The sequence below is a fragment of the Eulemur rufifrons genome, chromosome 20 (genome assembly GCF_041146395.1).
Source record: "Eulemur rufifrons isolate Redbay chromosome 20, OSU_ERuf_1, whole genome shotgun sequence".
NCBI lineage: Eukaryota > Metazoa > Chordata > Mammalia > Primates > Lemuridae > Eulemur > Eulemur rufifrons.
In genome coordinates, this window is record NC_091002.1 from 38,572,567 (window position 1) to 38,596,005 (window position 23,439).

At 43.8% G+C, this 23,439-nt stretch overlaps 1 protein-coding gene across 3 annotated transcripts in view; it reads left to right on the forward strand.

The window, feature by feature from the left end:
- The window catches only part of PCSK2 (proprotein convertase subtilisin/kexin type 2), a 191,608-nt gene that overhangs the window by 162,725 nt on the left and 5,444 nt on the right, over positions 1–23,439 (forward strand). For all 3 annotated transcript variants that reach the window (XM_069495994.1, XM_069495993.1, XM_069495995.1), the window contains 3 exons: positions 13,317–13,532; positions 15,620–15,720; positions 19,585–19,812. In XM_069495994.1, the coding sequence (XP_069352095.1) occupies positions 13,317–13,532; positions 15,620–15,720; positions 19,585–19,812 (545 nt within the window). The remainder of the gene's footprint in view (positions 1–13,316; positions 13,533–15,619; positions 15,721–19,584; positions 19,813–23,439) is intronic.

Genomic DNA, 23,439 nt, shown 5'->3' on the forward strand with positions numbered 1-23,439 from the left:
GAGTGTTCCTGGGTTCAAGTTCCCACTCCACCATTCAGGCCCTGAGCATCTATCAACAAGTGCCTTGACCTCACTGAGCCTGTTTTCTTGCTTGTGAAATGATAATATTGTGGGATAGCTATAATGTATAAGTGCATACTCGCAAGTGCTTGCCGCTGGGAATGATGGGTGTTTGTCCCGGTCACTGCTGATGCTGAACCAACCGCCCCAAAACTTCATACACACTGTTTTACTAGGCTTGCGGAGCCCGTGGGTCAGGAATTTGGACAGGGCACATTGGGAATGGCTTGTCTCTGCTTAGCTTTTGTTCCCATATCCTGATTTTGTATTCCTGTTGAATCTAAGCCTCCAGGGAGTGTAAAATTTGTAAAAGAATTGAAAAAATGAGCTCAGTCTTATTAGGTTAAATTTAGACTTTGGATCGTTAAATTGATGCTTGCTTATGCATGTTCCTAGTCTTATAAGACTAAAGCATCTCACTGGACAAAAATTGACAAGTTAACCTGTAACTTTCCCACCATCTGGGCTCCAAACAATAGTGAACAGTACGTGAAACAAAGTGTAACTCCTCAGAGCAGGAGTTGGCCAACCTTGGCCCACAGGCTGGATCCAACCCACAGGCTGACTTTGCAAATAACGTTTTCTTGGAACACAGCCAGGCCCTTGCAGGCCTTTGTGTCTCTCCGGTCACTTCCGACCACAGCTGTCACAGGATGCATGGGAAGGAAGAACATAGGGTGCCAAATGAGTGGGCTCATTTCTCCGAATCAAGGGCTTTTCTGCCTGCCTGTCCACGTCTCCATCGTCACTAGAGAGCTGACAGTGCACGGCAGGGGGTCTGTTCTGCTGCCGCAGGGATATTCCGACAGGTGGAGAGCTCAGCTTCAGAACGGAGAGACCTGAGTTCCAACCTCGATTCTGCCTCCCGTTGGCTGAGGAACTTCAGACTAGTCACTTTGCGTCCCCATTCCTCACCTTCTTCTGTAAAATGGTCTATGTCAGTGGTTCTCAAAGTGTGGCCACTGGCCCACCTGGGAGTGTGAGAAATGCAGAATCTAGGTCCCATCCACCCACCTGATGCGTCAGACACCACATTTTAAGAAGATCCCATTAAGTTTGAGAGATATTGCTCTGTGTGACCTCTGGGATCCATATCATGTAACCCTAAGATACTAAAACTCTAATATGTGGTTTTTTTTAAACCCACAATGAATAGAAAACGGCAGTGGAGGGGACTCATTTTCCAGAAGTAACAGCACTGTTTCCTCATCAGTACAATGGGTCGGATGGTTTGTTTGATGACTGAGCCATGCGCTCAGTTTGTCTCTGTGTTACAGGAGCAGAGGCCCAAGGGGCTTCTTGTAAGAATGTACCAGAAGAGATGAGGGCAGTGAGATGGACTTGGGCAGGACCTCACAGCCTGGGACCAGACAGATGTTCTGATCCAAGGCGGCTGCAGGACGCCAGCCCCAAGAGAGTGTGGAGAGCCACGTGAGGGCTCCGCGGTCACGAAACTCGGCCATGCTCACCCTGCTGGTTTCTCCCTGGCTTTGTGTCTCCCTCCCTTCAACCCATTCTTCCTCGTCCTTGAGGCTGATGCTCAGGTGGTGTTTCCGCTTGGATATGGGCCCATTAGCACGCTTGCTTGTCACAACCTGTCGGCCTCTGTTCTGGCTGCTACCTGCCCCCGGTGGTTTTGGAAAAATTTTGGCCCCAAATTAGAGGAGACACCCTCCCCAGATGAGGCTCCACAACTAAGAAATGTGGTTCTGACACCTGTGCAGACCACCAGCCGCCCTGGCAGAAAGGGTTCTTCACCTCCATGCAAGGAAGAATTCAAACTCAGGGTCACACATGAAGCAATGAAATTTATTAAAGAAAGAGTATAGAAAGTATAGTACACTCTGTACTGCTCCAATAAGGAACAGCGTCACCCCAGGGTTAGAGTCTGTCCTTTTACATTAAATCTTAATGCCATGCTAAACTGGGGGCACAATATTCATGGATTTTCTGGGAAAGGAGGGGAGAGTTCCTAGAACCAGGAACCCTCCCCTTTCTTCACCTTAAAGGGTAACTTCTGGGAGTTGTCATGGCATTTGTAAACTGTCATGGTGCTTGTGGGTGTGATTTTACTATGTTAATGAGGGTAGTTCGTTTAGGGTCACTGTTGCCTCAACTGTGCGCATGCCCCAATTAAAGCAATTCCCCCTTTGACCTTAAATAAAGATGTTATGGCTAAAGTAAAATAACTAAAAGGTCCCTATTGGTGACATTTATCGTAGCGAAGCTCATCCATGTTCTTGTGACTTTGTTATTCCATTGGCCTTCTCCTTCTGACCCCTGCCCTAACTGCCTGCAGGGTGTGACTCGTGTCTCAGTTTTGTTAGAAAGATTCAGAACTTGAAGGGTCAGATGTCAGTCAGAAGGTCTCTAACAAAACCCCTTTCTTTCTACTACTGATAACATCAAATGATAGTTGTCTGTATTCACTCTGTCTTCTCAGGCCTCTGATGGAGAAGTTTCTTCTGAACTTTTGAATTCTTTCAAAGGTCTGAACAGAAATGTAAGACCATACGCTCCCCTTCTGTTGTGGGTTCAGTTATGTCCTCAAATATTCATATATTGCAGTCCTAACACCCAGTACCTCAAATGTGACCTTATTTGGGAATGGGGTCATTGCAGATGTAATTAGTTAAGACAAGGTCATACTGCAGTAGGCTGGGCCCCTAATCCAATATGCCATGTGAAGATGAAGGCAGATATTGGGTGATACATCTACAGCCAAGGAACACCAAAGGTAGCAAACAACCCACCAGAAGCTAGGGAAGAGGTGTGGAATAGATTTCCTCCTCACAGCCTCAGACGGAACCAACTCTGTTGACACTTCGACCTTGGACTTCTGGCTTCCAGAACTGCTAAGCAATACATTTCTGTTGTTTATGCTACACAGCTTGTAGTACTTTATTGTAGCAGCCCTAGAAAACTCATACTCCCTTCTAATTTTAGAATGGACAGTCAAAAAAAAGAGATCTGGCTAGACTTGAGCAGTGTAGAATTGACCTGGTCAGTTTTCAAGGTCACCTTGATGTCACCTGGCTCTCTCACTTCTAGCCAAGATGGTTGATAGTTGGTCCAATTATAATTTTTTCTTCTTGTTTAGGACCTTGAGAAGTCTCCTTTTTCCATTCTCTAACACAGCATGTAAAAATTCTCATTATGTAATACTAGCAGAGAAAAATGTTTCTGAGTTAGGGGCAGTGCCATGCTGAAATTGCTCCTGGTGACATCACATTGGTAGCTTGAAATTAGACATGGAAATTGGCAAACACTGTAAATAATGTCCTTTATGCCCTCTTCAGAGAGCTGGTTGTTAAACACGTGCAAGAACACCCCCGTTAGAGGACTCTGCTGGCTTCCCTGAAATTATAGCATTTAGAGACCTATGTATTCTCCCTGCAAGTAAAGGTCAGCCTTGCTTTAATGGATCTCAAAATTCCCTTTGGGAAGAGAAAAAGTGGGAGGAAAAAACATATGAAACCCGAAGGCTTTGTGTTTCCCCAAAATGACAATTTCCCAACCAGATTGTGGAGGATAACTTTTCTAAGTCAAGTAAAGCCGTCACATCTTGAGAGATTCAGCAGTCTTGCATTTAACACAAGGATCCCAGAAACGCAATTATGAAATGAGAAACAGAGTCCCTCAAGTGAACAGCATCAAGATGGCAGCTAAATACTGAGTGCCACCTTCCAAGGGGGCCCATTGAAGGAATAACGAAGAAATGTTTTATTACAAGGTTATGCCAATCTGCTGTTGAAATTCAACACATCTGAAACAGCAACAAGGACCCTGACATTCCAGTGGCACAATGCAATTTACAAAGAATATCTACCCACAGGATTGGGTAGCAGGAGGTAATGTCCCTGCTCTGTTTTAATGCCTGGTCCCCTTAAGGAGTATTTAGAATGAAACTTTTGACACACAAACAGCTTGTTTCCTTATTGCATTATTCATTATGTGGCTTGAGAGAAATGGTTACACATCCAAGCCCAGGACCAGGTGACAGCAGGCGCCCAGGGAAGCACTTGGCAGATGCCCCCTTTCCTGGGGAGACATAGATTTTTCACTGAAAGGCATTTTTTTGACACCCGAGGCCAAAAGAGAGTCAGGCAAATAGCTGATGTCTGCCCTCCGTCCCAATTTACAATGCATATGGCGCTCAATGCAGCACACCCCTGGGAGGCTCCTGTCATTTTCCAAGGACTTCTGACCTGCTCCACCACATCTCAAAGCTGGGTATTTCTCTCTCCTCCATCTGTAGCCTCCCTGGCTGCAAGTAAAATGGCCCTTTCATGGATGATTGTCCTGCAAAACATGCCAAGCGCTCTCAAGCTTAAGAGAAAAATTGTTATGACTGATCTTCAGATGACAGCATGTAAATATTTTAGAAAGTGAAGTGAGTCTGATGAAAAACACATGATTTCTCATTTGACTTTTCCCCAAGCTGTGGGGATGATTCTTGCCTTGTTTCAAGGTGGCATTTTTTTTGGACAATATTGTAGAATTTTGTGAGTATGATACATTAGCAATGTATTATACATTAGCAAAGATTTTCTCCCAGTTACTTCAGTTGTCTGGTCTACTCTAAAGGAAAATCCATTTCTCAAAGGTGGAGATCATCTGAAAGGTCGTCTCCACAGAAACAGAGGCAGATAATTATCTATTGTACAAAGGCAGTTCTCATGTTTGTCCTTGAATTTTAGCATCCTGTACATATGTTTTGTTTGACCAACAGAGAAATTATTTAGAAAGGAAGAAGAAAAAGAAGAAGAGAATAAGAGACCTCTATGAGGGCATGCATTGTTTTGCCACAGACCCCACCATTCCCAGTTGTCTGATGGCTGCTTCACATATAAACATCACCTACCTGGCTTCTTAGGGACTTGAGTTTGCATCTCCTAAGTTTGCTTAATAAATACTTGAGGGAGGCAGCAAGGAGTAGGCAAGAAGGAAATCTTCCTTCCTTTGCATATTTTAATCCTTTGTTCTTTGACTCCGTAGTCTACATGTTGGGTTTATAGTTAAAGCATTTTTTACATCACATATGGGAAGTGGGTGACAATCAGAGACCCCTAGATTATGAGATACTGACTTCTTTCTTAGTATGGGATCCCCCAGAAGCAGACTCTGAGAGAAGATTTGAGTTCAGGAAGTTTGCCGGGGAGGTAAGGGGAACACCAGTGATGAATGGGAGGTATGACAAAGAAGGAGAGGGGCCAATACAGGGCATGTTACCCAGCCAGGTACCTCTGTGAGCAACTGGCGCTCGCTCCCACCAGGAAACTGCAGGAAACCATGTAGAACACACACTGAAGTTATCTCACCCTGTGGCAAAGGAGGTGGGATAAAAGCCATTGATTGAGGTTTGTTCCCAAAAGATATAAATGGCCCAGCACTTTCATTCTGGGGGCAGGTATGTAGAGCAGCCTTCAGCCTCTTGGGAGGAAGCCCTTAAACAAGAAGATGCATATGCTGGTATTTAGAAATTCTTAGACACAAGAGATTCTAAGGTCCAAGGGATATGGGCCAATGCCCACTGCCATCTGCCACAACCTCCAGAGTGCAGTTTGAGCAAAATCTAATCTAAGACTTCATCACCGAGAGCCATCACTCCCTGGATAAATAAAGCACTAGTAAAGTAATGGGTTTACTGTTCAGAAAAAGGACCTAGCCCTTGCAAAGAAACTGGTGGAGCTGCAAAGACCAGCGATTATGGGGCACAGCATCTTATTTTGCTCTGACAACCAGAAGGGGAATTCAGACAACGCTAGAGGGCCTTGGAAGTGACAATTGATTCATGAACTTCTCTCCACATCTTGAGGAAATGCAGCCACCCAGGGCAACCCTGGCACACCTTTGGCTGGCTTTGATGACTACATCCCAACCTCTTATTAATCACTCTTTGGGTTGCTACTTGGAGGGACTATCTTAGGAGTATTTAAAGACAAAGCCACAGAAAATTCTCACAGGTGCAGATGAGACAGAGCATTGATTATTTATTCCCAGAGAGTGTGCAAAGGGCACAAGCCAGATCTCAGGTCTTCCTGCTGAAACGTATGGAGAGGAGCCCCTTGTAAGAAAGCCACCATCCAGGAAAGGAGGGGGCAGAGGGCTGCCTGGGGAGACAGTGATTAATCAGGCATGGGCGAGGAGAGGCCACGGTGCTGCCTGCTGAAATTTAATCAGAGCCGTGGGTCTGACACCGTGGCAGCGAGTGCAGAGGCCTCTGGCAGGCGATGGATGCCTCCTGCCAGGGAGCTCTCGGGAATACTCCACGAGCCCTGATTTATTTGCTTTACGGCCAGATGAAGATTTGCCGCAGCATGGTCTGCAACTCAGCCTGTGAAACAGTTAGTGCCGTTACAATCCCTCTTTTCATTTCTGGGATAAAGAAACCTAGAAGAAAAGTCTGGTGGGTTTCAGATGATCCTTGTGACCAATTATCCCACTTTGCTGGGACTTTCCTGTTTTTAGCATTGAAAGTCGTGCATCCCAGGAAACCCTTCAATCCTGGGCAAACCAAGACAGTTGGTCACCCACTCCTTTGACTTGATCAGTGATGTTGACCCATCTGGGCAGAGTGAGAAATTCATTCAGGTGAAAGATTGATGTGAACGTAAACTCCTCACCAGCACCTTTCACATCAGAAAGGTTAATCACCACGACGTGTCTGTATCGTTCGAGCAGAGAGACAGGATAACACAGGACTCTGACTTCCAGGGTGGTTACATTGCAAGCCAGGCGATAATTTTAGAAAGATGACTGCAGGTGCCATTAAGCACTGGATGGAGTTAAGGATTTAAACCAGAGGCTAAGGGTGACCACGGCATCCTTAATTTGGCTCTTCCAGAAAATCTGACAGCCTACTCCTGCTGAACTGCCACGGAACCGGCAGGGGCTCCGCAGTATCTAGCACTGACCAGTAAATGTTTCAGCCTAGAAATGATACTACATATAACTCTCACCTATAACTCATTGATTAAAATGACTTACAAAGCCCAACCCAACCACGGGAGGCCTTATGATGGGCTCAGACAATGCGCAGCTAGAAATATTTAGCAAACAGCAACAATGACTACCACAAGGAGCCCACGTAAACAGTTAGGTGACCTTAAAAGGTAACCAGTAATCTAGTGAGGACAAATACACAAATGTCAAAGATGTCTGTGAATAGTTTGAATAAAATTGTTTCATGAACTATGAGTGCAGAAAGGCAATATTTATAAATCAATACATTGCCTTATATGGTATTTAAAATATGTGTTTAAAAGCCAGGCTTGGTGGCTCGCATCTGTAATCCTAGCACTCTGGGAGGCTGAGGTGGGAGGTTCACTTGAGCCCAGGAGTTTGAGACCAGCCTGAGCAAAAATGAGACCTCATCTCTACAAAAAATAGAAAAATTAGCTGGGCATGGTGGTCATGCCTGTAGTCCCAGCTACTCAGGAGGCTGAGGCAGGAGGATTGCCTGAGCCCAGGAGTTTGAGGTTGCTGTGAGCTATGATGATGCCACTGCAGTCTACCCAGGGTGACAGAGTAAGACTCTGTCTCAAAAAAATAAAAAATAAATAAAATATGTATTTGTAAAAAGTACATATTTTAATAATAGATTAACATAATATAATGGAAAAACTTCTGCAAGTCAAAAATGCAATACACAAAAGAAAAAGGAAAAACTGAGTAAATATATACACAATATAGATGACAAAAATCTAGTTAGTTCCCTTAATATAGGAAGAGCTCTTACACATTAATAAAAAGAAGAATACCATGAAAGAAAAAATTGATCTTGTGGGGCTTGGAGCTTTCCTAAGTTATTCAAAAAGCAAGAATACAAATGAGCAGGAAAGATACAAAAAGATAAACTCAACTTTAGTGAAAAAATACGTAACTCAAAACAATGAGGTAGCATTTTTGCCCACCAAATTGGCAAAACTATTTTCAAAAAATGGCAATTCTAAATAGTGACCCATATGAACTGAATATGGAGTTCTCATGCATTAATGGTGAAAAATGTAAGTTGTTAACAAACTTCACTAAGAGCAATAATATGGTAATATGGATCAAGAATCTTCAAACATTAATTCATTTTCACCCAAAATTCCCTCTTTTAGAAACTCAGCCAAGGAAATAAACAGAAATGCAGACATATGTAAAATTACATTCATTTTAATCATAAAGCACTTTTAAAAACCTAGAAACAACCTTCCATGCATGTCTAAGAAGAGGATAAAATAAATTATGGAATGGCTATTTAATAAGACTAATAAAAAATTATGGTGTAGAAGTGTATTTAATCACATAAGAGAATATTAATTATATTAACATAATAGTAACTGACAAATACATTTTAAACAGGCCAAGGCCAAGAAACTGGATCTTTTTATGATCCCAATTTCATTTTCAAAGCTGTTCTTATACTTTGCATTTATATATAAAACTGGCAGGAATCCACAAAATATCACCAGTGATTCTCTATTTATGGAAGTTTATAAAGGATTTTTATTTTCTTCTTCATGGTCCATATTCCAGTTATTCTACAATGCATGTTATTTTCGTAATAAAAAATATAACTTTTTTTTACAGTATTTCAATGGTGTATTAAGATGTCAAGGTGACTGGAAAATAAAAAATTACTATACTTGAGTGTTTAGGAAAAGGTAAGCTATCCCGGGCTTCCCTCAGCAAGAAAGGATTGCCATCCATACCACACTGGACAGCTCCTAGTCTGGCCATTAACCCAGGTCACTACTTATTGCTTAGGGTGAAGGGACTGACTCACTTTAACTCTGAACTTCTCAAAGTAGATTTTTTACTTCCTGAAATGTGAGCAATGTGCTGGGGGCACCAGGGAGCCACCACACCCATGTCCAGCTGGAACTTCACCTTGGCTAGTGGTAAGCAATGTGTAACATTATTTTTAAATTATGACCAAAATACAAAATCTTCATGAACTTTGAAGAAGTTTTGGGCTTGTGAAAGGCTGCTTTAGGTCACATCCTTAAAACCAAGAGGTTCCAATTCACTGCCCTTTACCATTAGGTTGGAGTAAGGTTTCTCAACCAGGGCACTATTGACATTGTGAGCAAAAAAATTCTTTGTCAGGGAGTGAGGAAGCGGACCTGTGTGTTGTATCATTTAGTAGTATCCCTGGCCTATACCCACAAGATGCTAGCAAAATACACACACACAGAATTGTGACCACCAAAAATGTCTCCCACAGTGCCCCTGGGGCAGAAATCCACCCTTGGTTGAGAACCAGAGTGGTTAAGTACCATCTGTAGTGCCTAGGTGAAAAGTTTTCATTTGCTGAAAACTTTTGAGAAACACTAATCTCGCTAAACTTCAAAAGACTGGCTGATTCGAAGACAGAATTCAAAGTGGAGTTGCACCACTTATTTAATTTCACCTAAATGCACTCGCCCTCTTAAAATAAAAATAAAAATAAAAATGCAAGAGGGCAGTGAAGGAGAGGGAAGACAATTCCAAAATAAAGAGCGCAGGCAACTGACAGCCATTCCATTCACTGAGCATGCGCAGAGTAAGGGCAGGGACACCCCCCCCCACCACCACCACCACCGCCCCACAGTCCAGCTCCCTCCACAACAGGCTCGTGGGTCCTCGCCCCGTCTGTGCTCCAGCTCTGGCGTCTTAGAGAGCTCCTACTTTCTGGGTGACCTCCCACACTACGTTTAGGTTTGGGACTCTTCTTTACCATTTGTTCCCTATATAAAATTCCCTCTGTTGACCTGCAAAATGTAGCAGCATTTGCATGACTGAATCGCTATTGATACAGTTGTTTGTATTTATTGGGATGTTAAACTTATCCATTAACGTAGGGGAAATTGACATCTCTGTGGTGATGTCTTTCCTTCCGTGAACACGGTGTGTCTTTCCACGGGGTCAAATCTTCATCTGTGTTCCTCCTTCCAAAGAGTTCACTGAGTTCCAAAGCTTTTTTGTTTGTTGAGTTTCTTCCTAAGTATTTTATCCCTTTGTGTAAATGGTGCTGCCACCTAGGGTTGCTGTGGGGATTCAGTAGGATAATATATATAAATTAGAGTAGTCGCTGGCATACAGTAGGTGCCACAGAAATGCGTGCTGTGATTATCAGCCTTGGCTCCTTGCAGTACATCCTCTAACTGGTTTTGTTTGGGTGTGGGTCACAGTTGTTCTGCCTCAGTTTCTGCCCAGCTCCTATTCAGGTGAAGCTGAGGGACAGAATTGGACCTTAGGATACCATTTTAAGAAGAAAGTGTGTGTCTTCATCAGTTCATGCTGCTATAACAAAATACCACGGGCTGGGTAATTTATAAAGAGGAGAAATTTATTTCTCACAGTGCCACAGGCAGGTTCAGTGTGTTGTGAAGGTTTGCTCTCTGCTTCCAGGTGGTGCCTTGTTGCTGTGTCTTCCAGAGGGGACAAACACTGTGTCCTGACACTGTGGAAGGGCAAAAGGGGACCTTGCTACTTCTCTGGAGCCCTTTTATGAAGACACTAATTTCATTCATGAGGGCAGAACCCTCAGGACATAATCACCTCCTCAAGGCCTCACCTCTTAATACTATCACATTGGGTCTTAGGTTCCAATATATGAATTTTAAGGGAACACATACACTCAAACCATGGCAGTGTGGCATGCCACTAACAGCCCCATCCCATTTCTCAGTCCTCTTATAGATGACCCTTCCCCATCCATTTCTGCCCCCAGAATAGGGTTTTCTCCTCACTGGCCCATTTTTGCCAGAAGCCAGGGATGGTTTGATGTGAAAAACCAATCATTGGAAGCAAGAATATAATTATTATTGCTTCATGAGTTCTATCTGGCTTAGGAAAACGAAGTCTAATATCCCTAGAAAACAAAGTATTCTTGTGGGCAAGTTTGACAGTCCAATACAAAACTAACATTTGCTGCTTACTGTTCAGAAACAGACTTACAGTTGCTTTGTGTATCAGTGAGCTGGCTGCATAACAAACTGCCCCAAAACCCAGTAGCTTATAATAACCACTATTTAATGTTGCTCATGGGTCTACAGGTCATATGGGTTGTTTTGCTGATCTGGACCAGCCTGGGCTAATCTCAGGGGCCTCCTTCATGCTTCTGTGGGCAGCTGGAGGGTGAGCTAAAGACTGGCTGGTCTAGGATGGCCTCCCTCCTGTGTCTGGCAGCTGGCAGCAGAGGCAGTGAATTCAACTAGAGTACATGTCTCATCAGCCAACAGGCTAACCCAGGTTTATTGTCATGGTGCAAAAGAGTTCTGAGAGAGAGCACAGGACATAGGGCTTCTTGAGACCTATGCTTAGTCCTGACACAGAATCACTTTCCACTACATCCTGTTGACCAAAACAAGGTACAAAACCAGCTTGGATTCTAGGGCAGGAATCAGACTCCTCCTCTTGATGTGTGGGGCTGCAAAGCCACCTTGCAAAAAGCATGGATACAGGGAATCATGAAACATTAGGGTTACAATCAATCTATCATACTTCCCACACTAAGACAAGAACACTTTAGCATTGATTTCCTTTTAGCAAAGCTTGCTTTGTCTCACTAGCAGCCCACGTGTGGACTAGTTCAGGGGAAAGTTCCACAGATGGTCAGCCTCACCCATTCATCCTGATTCCCATCAGTTGCACTTTCAGAAGGTGCCATTTCTTGACACTGAGCCCAAATCTGAGTCTGTTGAAGAGCATGATCCTCTGCACCAGCTGCAGGAATGATCTGTTTCTCTCTGTGTCCTGGTTTTTTAAAGCAGTTCCTTGTTTTGTTGGAGTTTTCCAGTATAGATTTACTAAGATGCTAAGGACAGTTCCCAGCTAGTGGTTGAATAAATATTTGTTGACTTATCGATTCAATCAATCACAGGCTAATTAACTCCCAGTCCAGTTAGAAGCAATTGAAAATGTCACTTCTCAGGAGTGTCAGGAGGCAGAGAGAGAGACCTTGGAGGTAATCCAGTCGTCTCTCTTCCTTCTGGCATCTCCACGTTTACGTCACTGAGTTGGGACTGTGGACGCCTGGTGGCCATGCAGGGACAGACTTTCTCTGCCAATATCTCCTATCTGTCTTCTTGCTCTAGAGGGTCACCGAGCCACCCCGAGCCAGGCTGTGGAGTGGGTGGAGGTTGCACACCTGTGGCCCACCCCCACATCACCCAGCCTCTCATGCTGCCGGCTGCTTTCCTCTGGGCCCACACAGCCCACAGGTGAACCCAAAGCAGCCCCAAGCCCCAATGTCTGGAGGTAAGAAAGTGGGAAGCGAGAAAGGAATGACCCAATCCTGGGTTGCTGAGTTAGAGAGGAGAACACTCATAGAAGATAGGGAAAGAAAAAAGAAAAGATTTCAAAAAAAACCACCAAGAACATGGGTTGAACAGAACCATGATGCTAACTGTAGGTATTTATGACAAAGCTTGCTGTTTAAACTAATTAGCACATGGTAATAACTATTGTGCATACTTTATATGCTTAAAGTTTTATTTGCTGTACATTTTACTTGATCATATTAGACTTTCTTCTACATTTGGTGTTCCCTTGCACAAGTAAAATGTCATATAATATTGTGTGTGGAAGGATTCTAGTATCATCCAATCGGATAAAAAAGAAAAAATATATACAAACACATATATGTAAGGTCTTTATATTTTGGGGGTAAGTGTAGGTTTTATATTTACAATGTCTATCTCTCATATTTATATGTATGTACATATTTATATGTAAATTCATATATGATATATAACTATTTAAAATAAAAGGTATGCATCTACTATAAATATTTTGCATATCTTATATAGCTAAGAGTATATATACAGATACTTACATTTTCACTGAATCGTCTAATACGTAAGGATACATAAGAATGAGATAATAACGATTACCTCTGGAGAGATTTTTTTTTCATTTTCCTTTCCGTATACTTTGTCTTTTTCACAGTGAGCATGTACTACCTGCTAGCTTTATCTTAAAGCAGTTCATTTGTAAATCTTAAGGAGATTCTTCCTGCTTTTCTTACCTCACTGTCCCCAGTTTAAATTGTACATTCAGATGACTTTTTATATCTATCCTTCGTCAAGGAGTTTCCCACGGTGCCCCCCCTCCTCCACCAGAAGGCTCCAGCCTAATTAAAAAGCGAATCTAGTCATTGCGTTCAGCTGCTGAGGACCCTCCCTGGCTGGGGCCTTCCCTGCACCGCGACCCCCACCCGGACGCCCCGCACCCCCTGCATGGCCGTGGAGGTGGCGGCAGCGTCTCCTCTGCTCCCCCAGGGCCGCGGCGGCAAAGGCAGCATCTACGTGTGGGCGTCCGGGGACGGCGGCAGCTACGACGACTGCAACTGCGACGGCTACGCCTCGAGCATGTGGACCATCTCCATCAACTCGGCCATCAACGACGGCAGGACCGCCTTGTACGACGAGAGCTGCTCCTCCACCCTGGCCTCCACCTTCAGCAACGGGAGGAAAAGGAACCCCGAGGCCGGCGTGGTGAGTGCGGCCGCCTCCTGCCCCGCTTCCCGGTGGCCGCCGTCCCCCTGGGACCGGGCGGGACGAGGAGACTCTGACTCCGCCCCCTGGTTTACAGCAGAGTTAGCGCAGGTTCTGGGGGAAGAGCCGTTTTCTCCGCGCCCAAGCGTGCTTTCTCCCCAAATACAGACCTGGCCTTTGCAAGCTGGAAGCGGGAACAGGGATGACTCCTTTGCAGCTCATTTTCTGTAGATTGTCTTGTTCATTGTCTTGGCTTACAAATAACGATGAACTCTGGTTTATCGGTAAGTTGCCCCATCACATCACTTAGCAGGAATAACTAATTTATTGTCATTATATCTAACTCGTTCCTCACTGACACCAGGACGCCAAGAACCCATCCATGTAGGATGGTAATTAAAAAAACAGCGCCCATGGATGGACTTTTCTGGGTCCGTAAACCCCTTAAATTTGGGCACATGTGTATTTTCTCAGGAAAAGAGTTATTTTCATCATATTTTCCATGATTTAAAAAACAAAAAGAATCATAAATTTGGATCATTTATTGCTCTTTTCTGAGAGAAAAAAAAAAAAAAAACCTTTCTCAGCAACTAGGTATAATAGTGAATTTTCCAGTCTCCTTAGAAATATGACGTCTGTAGAGAATAAGGAACCTTTTTGGATCTTTTCTTCTCTCTGGTTCCTTTGCTCACATGTTAGCCTTTCCTCAGACCTGCAAACCGGGGAATTTAGTAGGTAGTTCAGTAGCCATGCGTGCATTACACGCTAACTGGCCAGCCACCTCCACTGGGGCTTCTCAAGAGAGGAGGACAGATGCTCAGAGGAAAATCATCATTGCCATCCAGTGTTTCGACCCCACATTCCCATCTGGGCCCCCACCTTGGCGAGATGGCCAGGCCCCTGTGTGAGCCAGCAGAAGCCGTTTACCTAGAAGAGACACAGACCCTAACAGCCTGTCCCTCCTATGAGCCCTCCTGGGTTCCCCCTGGGTCTTGGGGAGCATGGACTATGCCAGCTCTTCCCAAACAGAAGGAGACTTTGGCCCCTGTTATCCTACAAGCTGTACTGGGTGGAAAGGGACAAAAGCGGAGCAGATAGGGACAGGTGAGGGAGCTCTCAGTCCTGTTCTGTTTGTGATGCTTCACTCCCGCCCCTAGAAGTTCTCTTCCCTACCCCAAGGGCTTCCCAATGGTGTAACTTTATCCTCGACCCTTATCTATGACTCTCTACGTGGGCTGGAGAAGGACCTTGAGTTTCCTCTGAATATTATAATTTTGCTCAATAGATGCCCTTAAACCTCCCTGATACTTCATTCCTTAAAATAATAGGCTTTCTTGAGGATCCTATAGTCAGAGGAAGAGGAAAATTCCTGTGGTTCACACATGATTTTAATGGAAACCCTGGCTCTCACAAACATAGAAAATGAGGTTTTTCTCTTTGTGAAAGTCCTTTAAAACTCAGTTTGTCAGTCTCCCTGTTAAATAAGAGTGGTAGAGGTGACACCCACATACTAGGTTGTCTTGACTCAACGTATTTCAGCATCTCTCCATGCATTTTAGATGTAGAGAGATATTTCTTTTTAATAGCCTGTCCTGCTAGGTAGACTTTAGCTGAACATGTTTGTTCTTTCCTCCTTGGTAATACCACTCTTTCCTTCATGAAGGGAAAAGACATGCTGATACATTTCCTTTCCAAGAGCCAGTCCCAATGCAATAAAACCATGGTGGAGATACTGACTTAGCAATTTCCACCTCATAGTGTTTCCTTTCAGGAGTCAGGAAATAAGGTCTCGCTAGTATCTGGAATAACCACAGATAGGCTTTTTTGAACAATTGACTTATCTAGTGGCCACTGTAACTATAACTGATTACATGTCCTTTTTACATGGGCTACTAGGAAGCTCAGGTGAAATTTATGGCAAAAGAAACAGGTATATGGATGCTAAGTTTGTCCTTAACTTTATCTTAGCCTTCTTCAGAATAAGGCATAGTTTAAATAAAAGAAATGTATAATGCCCTGCTCCACATTGTTTGGAGGTTCAAAATAGTATGACTTATTCACTCATTACTCAATATCTTCCCTTCCAGGCAACCACAGATTTGTATGGCAACTGCACTCTGAGGCATTCTGGGACATCCGCGGCTGCTCCCGAGGCAGCTGGCGTGTTTGCACTGGCTTTGGAGGCTAAGTATGTTCATAGCTCTGGGCCCAGGGCCGGCTCTGCAGTGTAGACTAACACGTATCTCTCTACCCACATATCAGGTGTCCATAGATGTGAGAGCCTGTGGATAGTCAGGGCCAATGAGCTCTGCTGGGCATTTCTAAATGGCTCTCGGGCCCTAATAATACACACACACCGTAAAACCATATCCCTGGGAAAGCACAAGACTCCAACACCCAACAGCACATATCAGTAAGTTACTCAGATACCGAATAGGGACACATAGATATTTCTTTATTCGTAGAATCCACCCCTTTATTTTCCATGTATTCCTTGGCTATTTTATTCCAGTAATGCACTCAGCTAAATGAAGGAAATCTAATTGCCAATCTGGGTGTCTGGCAAGGTAACTCAGAACATGTGGAAACAGGATGTTCCTGCTCAAGATTTGTTCATTCATGAGGTGAATTCACTTTTTCACACTGAAACAAGGTGAGCAAAGTCACACAGTATAGACCAAGATATGGGCTTTACTGGGAAATCTTCCAAGCTACAGGTAAGAGGAGACCATTCCCTATGTTCTCACCATCCTACAGAGAGTGCTCATATTGTTACTGCTGGACACACTTTGGATTTGTGCCTCAGTGAGGCTACCTGCCCACCTGCTACCGTACCTTCTCTTTGTGATGCCAGAGGCTGGCATTATGTTCAAGGAAGGAACGTGTGGGCTTCAGACACTGTGCATATGGTGTGAGTGTAAATGTCAGCTGGTAGGGAGTTGTCAGAGAATGAAGCACCCGACAACTTTTGAGAAGTTGGATTCAGGCCCCTGGGGAAGGGGAGTCGAGTTTCCCATCCCTATTAGCGGTTGCTAGGCAACCGGAGCTTGCAGCATCAATCTCTATGCAGCCCAGCTTGTCTCTCTCCACAAATGCAGTGCATTTTCTTACTTATAAGGGAGGCAGGAGTAGGTTCCTAGAATAGGAAGGGACTTTGAAATATTCTCTAGTTTAACCCTCTGCCTTCATGGAAAAAAGGCATAATTATCCTCCTTTTATAGATAAGACCCCAAATTGAGGACGTGGAGCTTTCTGTGTGGTTATAGAGGGCTGAGCCAGGTCTGAGGAGTAGATGTCATAAGGAGACAAATTTGTGGCTCAAGAGAATCATCCAGAAGAAAAGTGGTCCACATGTTGGACTGGAACAGGGTTCCCAAAACTGACCTTTCTCGTCTCCTCTTCCTTGTCCGGTCTGGTCCAGTCTGATCTCCTCTTCCTTGTCCGGTCTTGTTTCCTCTTGCTTATCCAGTCTGGTCTCCTCTTCCAGTCTGGTCTCCTCTTCCAGTCTGGTCTCCTCTTTCTCATCTGGTCTGGTCTCCTCTTTCTCATCTGGTCTGGTCTCCTCTTTCTCATCTGGTCTCCTCCCTTCTAACTTTGTACATCGGTAGGGCAACATTGCTCCAAGTGCCTAATCAGCCTCCCCATCTAAAATACAGGCAGGGAGAAGGTACTTTCTTCTCAGAGTTTTCATTTTTAAGACCGAAACAAAGCTATGTATGTAAAGACTTGCCACAGTGCCTATGTTGGGCATTTAATATACATTAGATATCATTATTACTATTTCTTTATCTTTTTTCAAAGTAAATTTATTACCAGGTACCAACTTATTGCTTATACAGATAGCAAGTTTTGTTTGTCTTTAGCTCTACAGACTAGGGATGTTCTGTAGCAGTATAATTATTCAGGCAAAAAAATTCCACTACCAGGAAAATAGTCAACTACATTTGCCCAAACTAAAAAAAATAAGATGGATTAAACAAAAGATCTTCTGATTTGTAAAATTATTTGTATGGAATGTCTTACCAAGATATAAAATTAAATTACACTGATACATTTAATTAATTCTTTATTGAAAAGAATAAAATTATATGAAATGAGAACTATTCCAGAAATTCAGGACATATGGTCATTGTCCAATGGAAATCAATATAATGGGATTTTACTTGCATTTCCTGCCAAAGAATAGCTTTCTTGGCTTGTAGACATCATTTAGAGGTTGAAAACAACAAAAGAATGTCTCACTGAGGAACATCTGGAATCTCTTTTCCTGTAAATTTTCAAATGTGGAGCAGAAAGAATATGTCCATTAAATAAAGTTTAATAATATCTTTCAAGAGATTAGAACTTGTGCTATCTAATGTGATTTCCTCTATTTCCATATCTCCTAGCCATACATTCTATCTTGGAAGCCATCTCACCAGACAGGAAGATTGTAAACTCTCAAGATTAGGAGGGCCCTTCGTGGTCAACTGATCCAACTCTCTATCTGGTGGAAAATAAATGAGTTAAAGAAATATTCCCTGCTGTTCTAGCTCTATACAGGGGATAGAATAGCCAATAGCCTTGGATCGAATATCCCAGGGAATCGCTCCTGCTCTTCTCACCATCCCACATTCAGCTGCCCTTGCAGGAAAACTAGCAATCCTGCCCCATCAATGGGCAGAGCTCCACCATGTCTGCAGAATCAAAGCGTCTGCTACTGAGATTTCCATGACAGGGCTCCTCTGAGTCTTAGCAGCTTTTCCATTTGAAGGAAGTCCCTATGAGCTACAAATATCTAATAAGACCTAGTACATCAAAGAAGCATGGTATGGTAGACAGAACAGTGACCCCCCCCCAAAGATGTCCACATCCCAATCCTCCAAACCTATGAATACATTATATTACTACATGAGATATATGAGGGCTGTTCAGAAAGTATCCAGCCATTGTTAATATAACAAGAACAGTTACATGGATGGATACTTTCCAGACAGCCCTCTTACATATATATATATATGTATACACACACACACACACACACACACGCACATGCACGCATATATGAAATAAGGTTATAATCAGTTAACCTTAAAATGGGGAGATTTTCCTATCCTGAATTACCCAGGTAGACCAAATGTATTTATAAGGCCCTTACGAGCAAAAGTGGAAAGCAAGAGAGTGAGGGTCAGAGTCAGAGACAGATTGGAGGAGGCCACTCTGCTGGCTTTGAAGACAGAGGAAGGGGCCACAAACTAAGAAAAATGGGCAACCTCTAAAGTTAGAGGACGGTAAGGAAGCAGTTTCTCCCGCAGAGCCTTCAGAAAGGAGCACCCCTCTGTGGACATACTGATTTTAAGCCTAGTAAGACTCATTGCAGATTTCTGACTTCCAGAACTGTTAAGAGAATAAATGCATGTTGTTTTAAGCCAAAAACAAAAAAAGAAAATTAGATCATCAATAAGGTTCAAATGACTTTGTGGGATATCATAGCTCTGCTTCCGAAATATTATTTCTTTAGGAAAGCTTATTTTTTTAACTGGATGTGTGGTGATTTTTAAGGTTGAATACCCCTTAAAACTGAAAGTAGTTCATTTACATACTTTGAAATATTGTGACTAATACTTTACTTGGGAAATAGCATCTATTCTCTTCTAACTTACTTCAATTTCCAGTAAATCAGATAGATTTTACCATTAATAATAATAAACTCTTTATTCAGCACCCAGCACTGTGCTAGCTATTTACTTACCTGATCTACTTTTATACCTGCAACAAACCCATAAGGCCTTATACACATTTCAATGATGGGAGGTGGTCTCCAGTGTGTGTGTTAGAATGCTCTTTTGAAATAAACTTGTTTAAGTAAAAAAAGCAAGATTTTTTAATTGACATATATAGTGGTTCTGGATAGTGCATGGACCCTCTCCCTTGAATTGGGGGTTCACAGATGTTCCAAAAACTTACAAGGGGTCTGTGTCCTGGGTGTTATTTATCTTAGTCATTGTGTCTCTCTCCCTCTCTCACCTTGCCCCTTGCCCTTGCTGTCACACTCTCTGCTTCCTGTATCCAGCGTGGGTCTGACCTGGCGAGACATGCAGCATCTGACCGTGCTCACCTCCAAGCGGAACCAGCTTCATGATGAGGTGCATCAGTGGCGGCGGAACGGGGTCGGCCTGGAGTTTAATCACCTCTTTGGCTACGGGGTCCTTGATGCAGGCGCCATGGTGAAAATGGCCAAAGACTGGAAAACCGTGCCCGAGAGATTCCACTGTGTGGGAGGCTCCGTGCAGGACCCTGAGTAAGTGGGGGCAGAGGTCCTTCTGCTGCATGTGGACAATGCCCCAGAGATGGCGCCGTGGCATTGACAACAACATCAGAGTCCCTATCCATGTCAAGGGCAAGGGCTGGATTTGATTCGGGGCAACCAGCTTCCAGGCAGCGCTGTAGAGTTAGTTGCACAACACTAGGGGGTGCCATTTCCATAGAACACAGTTGGGTACCTCAGAATCCCTGCTTCTAGGTGTGAGCCTTAACTGTTTCAGGGTGATGCCATTATTTTTAGGTGCACAAATCAACCAGTGTTACCAGCACCCAGGTCGGTGAACAGAACATGACTAATACCCCGGAAGTCTCCCCTGTGTCTCTGCCATCATTGTCCCCCACCAGGGGAACCACTATTCTTACCTCTAACTCCATAGCTGATCTTGCCTATTCTATACTTAATATAAGTAGAATCATACACTATGTTCTCTTTTCTATCTAGATTGGTTTGCTCAGAATTATGTTTGTGAGATTCGAACATGTTTAGTGTGTACTAGTAGTTTATTCTCATTGCTGAAGAGTGTTCCAATGTGTGACTGTAACAAAATATATTTATTCATTCTCTCTGTGGGGCGATGTAAGGACTTGATTTTATTCTGAGTGAGGTGGATTGCCACTTGCAGGGATTTGAGCCAGGGGTGCCCCACACAGAAACCACTGTGTTGGCCAAGTGTACCTACTTCCCGTCTATCTTCCCAATCACGGCAAGAAGATCAGTCAACAAGGATTCTTCTTTGTGTCATTTCTATCTGCATTGGTCCAACAGTAAGATGGAGATAGCAATTCTTATCACTGTCATCATTTAGGTGTTATTTACATACCATGAAATGCACAGAGCATGTTATCTGAGTTTCCATAAATGTATACACCTGGGAAACCCTACCACCCAAACAAGAGATGTAATATTCTGTCAACCCAGAAAGATTCCCCCTTCCCCTTTCCAGTGGGTCCATACACCCTATGGTAGACAACCGTTGCTTTTATTCCTCTCACCACAGGTTAGTTTTACCAGTTCTTGGACTTTCTCTAAGTAGAATCACGTAGTGTGGAGTTTCTTTTACTCAGCATTAGGTCTGTGAGAGTCATTCGTGTGATCTCGTGTAGCAATAGCTCGCACATTCTCATCGCTGTGTCATGTTCCGTCATAAGAATGCACCCCTTGGCTTGTGTCATTTAAGTGGTGGCAAAATCCATCCCCAGCCCGGCCTTATTTCTGTTGGTCATCGAGCTTGACTGAAGTCCAGCCTCTCTCAGAGTTTATCCTCCTCCACATTGTCCTTTGGTCCTAGACGCTCTGCAGATTTGTAGTCAGTTACCCAGACCTGAATTCAAATCCAGACTTCAGCAACTTAGAAAACACTTTTGACCTCTCTGACCCTCTATTTTAGCAAAATCCTCAACCTTTGTGCTCTGCCCCCCTTTGGCAGTAAGATGAAGTCTCTGGACCCCCATCTCAGTAGAATGTTTTTTTAATTCATTAGATAAAATACATAAGATTACAAAGGAAGCCAATTATATTGAAAACCAGTTATAAAAATATTTTAAAAAGCAAATTTGTGATGAAGTAACACACCTCCTTTTTATCAACACATTAAGTAAAAAGCTCCAGTGGCAAATCTGATGGCCAAGATCATTTCAGAGAAGTGACAGTGACTAAAATGCTACTGTAGAACACATGCATGAGTGTGACAGGATATGAAAATCTCTGGGCTCTTTATTTATTTATTTATTTATTTTATTTTTTGAGACAGAGTCTCACTCTGTTGCCTGGGCTAGAGCATCAGCCTGGCTCACAGCAACCTCAAACTCCTGGGCTCAAGCAATCCTCCTGCCTCAGCCTCCCAAGTAGCTGGGACTACAGGGATGTGCCACCATGCCTAGCTAATTTTTTCTATATATATTTTTAGCTGTCCATATAATTTCTTTCTATTTTTAGTAGAGACAGGGTCTTGCTCTTGTTCAGGCTGGTCTCGAACTCCTGAGCTTAAACAATCTGCCCACCTTGGCCTCCCAGAGTGCTAGGATTACAGGCACGAGCTATCACGCCCGGCCTCTCTGGGCTCTTTGATGTCAAAGTCTGGGGAAGCGCTAATACCACTCTGCTTTTCTGCCTCCAATCAGAATCAAAAGAGAAGCTAAGTTTCCTCTATAGGTTAGTGATAATTAATGTGTAGGGTTTTTCCATCTAAATGATTAGACTCCCCGAATTCTGTCCTAATGGGCCCCAAAATAAGAGCCTCTTCCCTCTTTCCGCACCAGTAAAGTGGAGCTTGTTAGAGTCCAGAATAATTTCCTGAGGAATTTGGAAGGGCAGAGACTTTCTGCGACAGTGCAAATGTTCTACACCAGCACTGCCCAGTACAACAGCTTGTGGCTACCGAGTGCGAGAAATGGGCTGACTGTGACTGAGGGACTGAAGTTGCCATTTGATTTCATTCTAATTAATTTAAATTTAAATAGCCACACGTGGCTAGTGGCTACCGTCTGGGACATCTCAGCTCTAAGGCACACCTGGTAGTTCCATCTTAGCTGGAGGGATGTTAAATAGTGCAAACAGAATGGGAAGTGGAAATTTAATAACATGAACACCATGGAGGGGTGACTAGAAGTTGAGACTACAAGAAAACCTGGCCAGTCCATTCTACAGCCTTAGGCCTTTCCCAGTGCCCCCTGACAGCACGTCCTCAAGGTTCCAGCCGCCCAGAAGCCCAAGGGTGGCCCTGGGAGGACACTACTGAGAACCACTACTGAGAAATTCTCTGGAACAGTCACTGGACTAGCACCTTACTTCCACCACCTCATTTGATCCCAGGAGCTTGGCAACCCTAGTCTCAATTTACAGGTGAGAAAACAGGCTCAGAAAGATAAAGTCGATGGCCCTACTTCACAGAGCGAATAACTCCAATGTCCCGTCCATTCTGCAGGGCCCTACAGCCTGTAACCTCATTCCCTTATTGCAAAGAGGGAAAGACTTACAGTCTGCGCCCGTGCAGTCTCCAGCAGCGGGTGGGGACCGGAGCAGGCAGTGCAACTGGAGCACTGTCTGCATTGAATTACACATCAGCTACATTCACAATTCACAATTAACAAAAAGGTGTCAGCGTTGCAATATTTAGGGAAACGGCTTGGAATATGCTGGGGCCTTCTTATCAACATGTGGATAAAAGACCTTATTTGCTGAGATCACACTGGACACACAAGACAGACCTCTAACGCTCCTTAAGCACTGTGTGTTTGTGGGAGAGGGAAGCGCCGTGGGAGGGAAGGAGGAGAAAGAGAGAATGAGGACGTGTGCTGAGATGAAGAGCAGTTTATCGCCCAGTTTCTGAATATGCTTAGCATTCCGTCCTAACCCACACAAATGTGGAATTTGGAGCAGAGAGAGCACTGGAAATAATGTTGTCCGAGCCCCTCTTTTAAGGAATCTGAGGCCCAGAGATGTGATCATCCTAACATCTTACAACTAGCCAGGGACTTTACCCAAGGTCAGTGCCATGTTTTCAATGACAGGAAGCCAGAGAGCTGTCTCAGCACTGACTCCTGTGAGCCCTCCACGAGGACGGGGCCTCGTCTGGCATGTTCACTAATGTATCCTTGGTGCCTG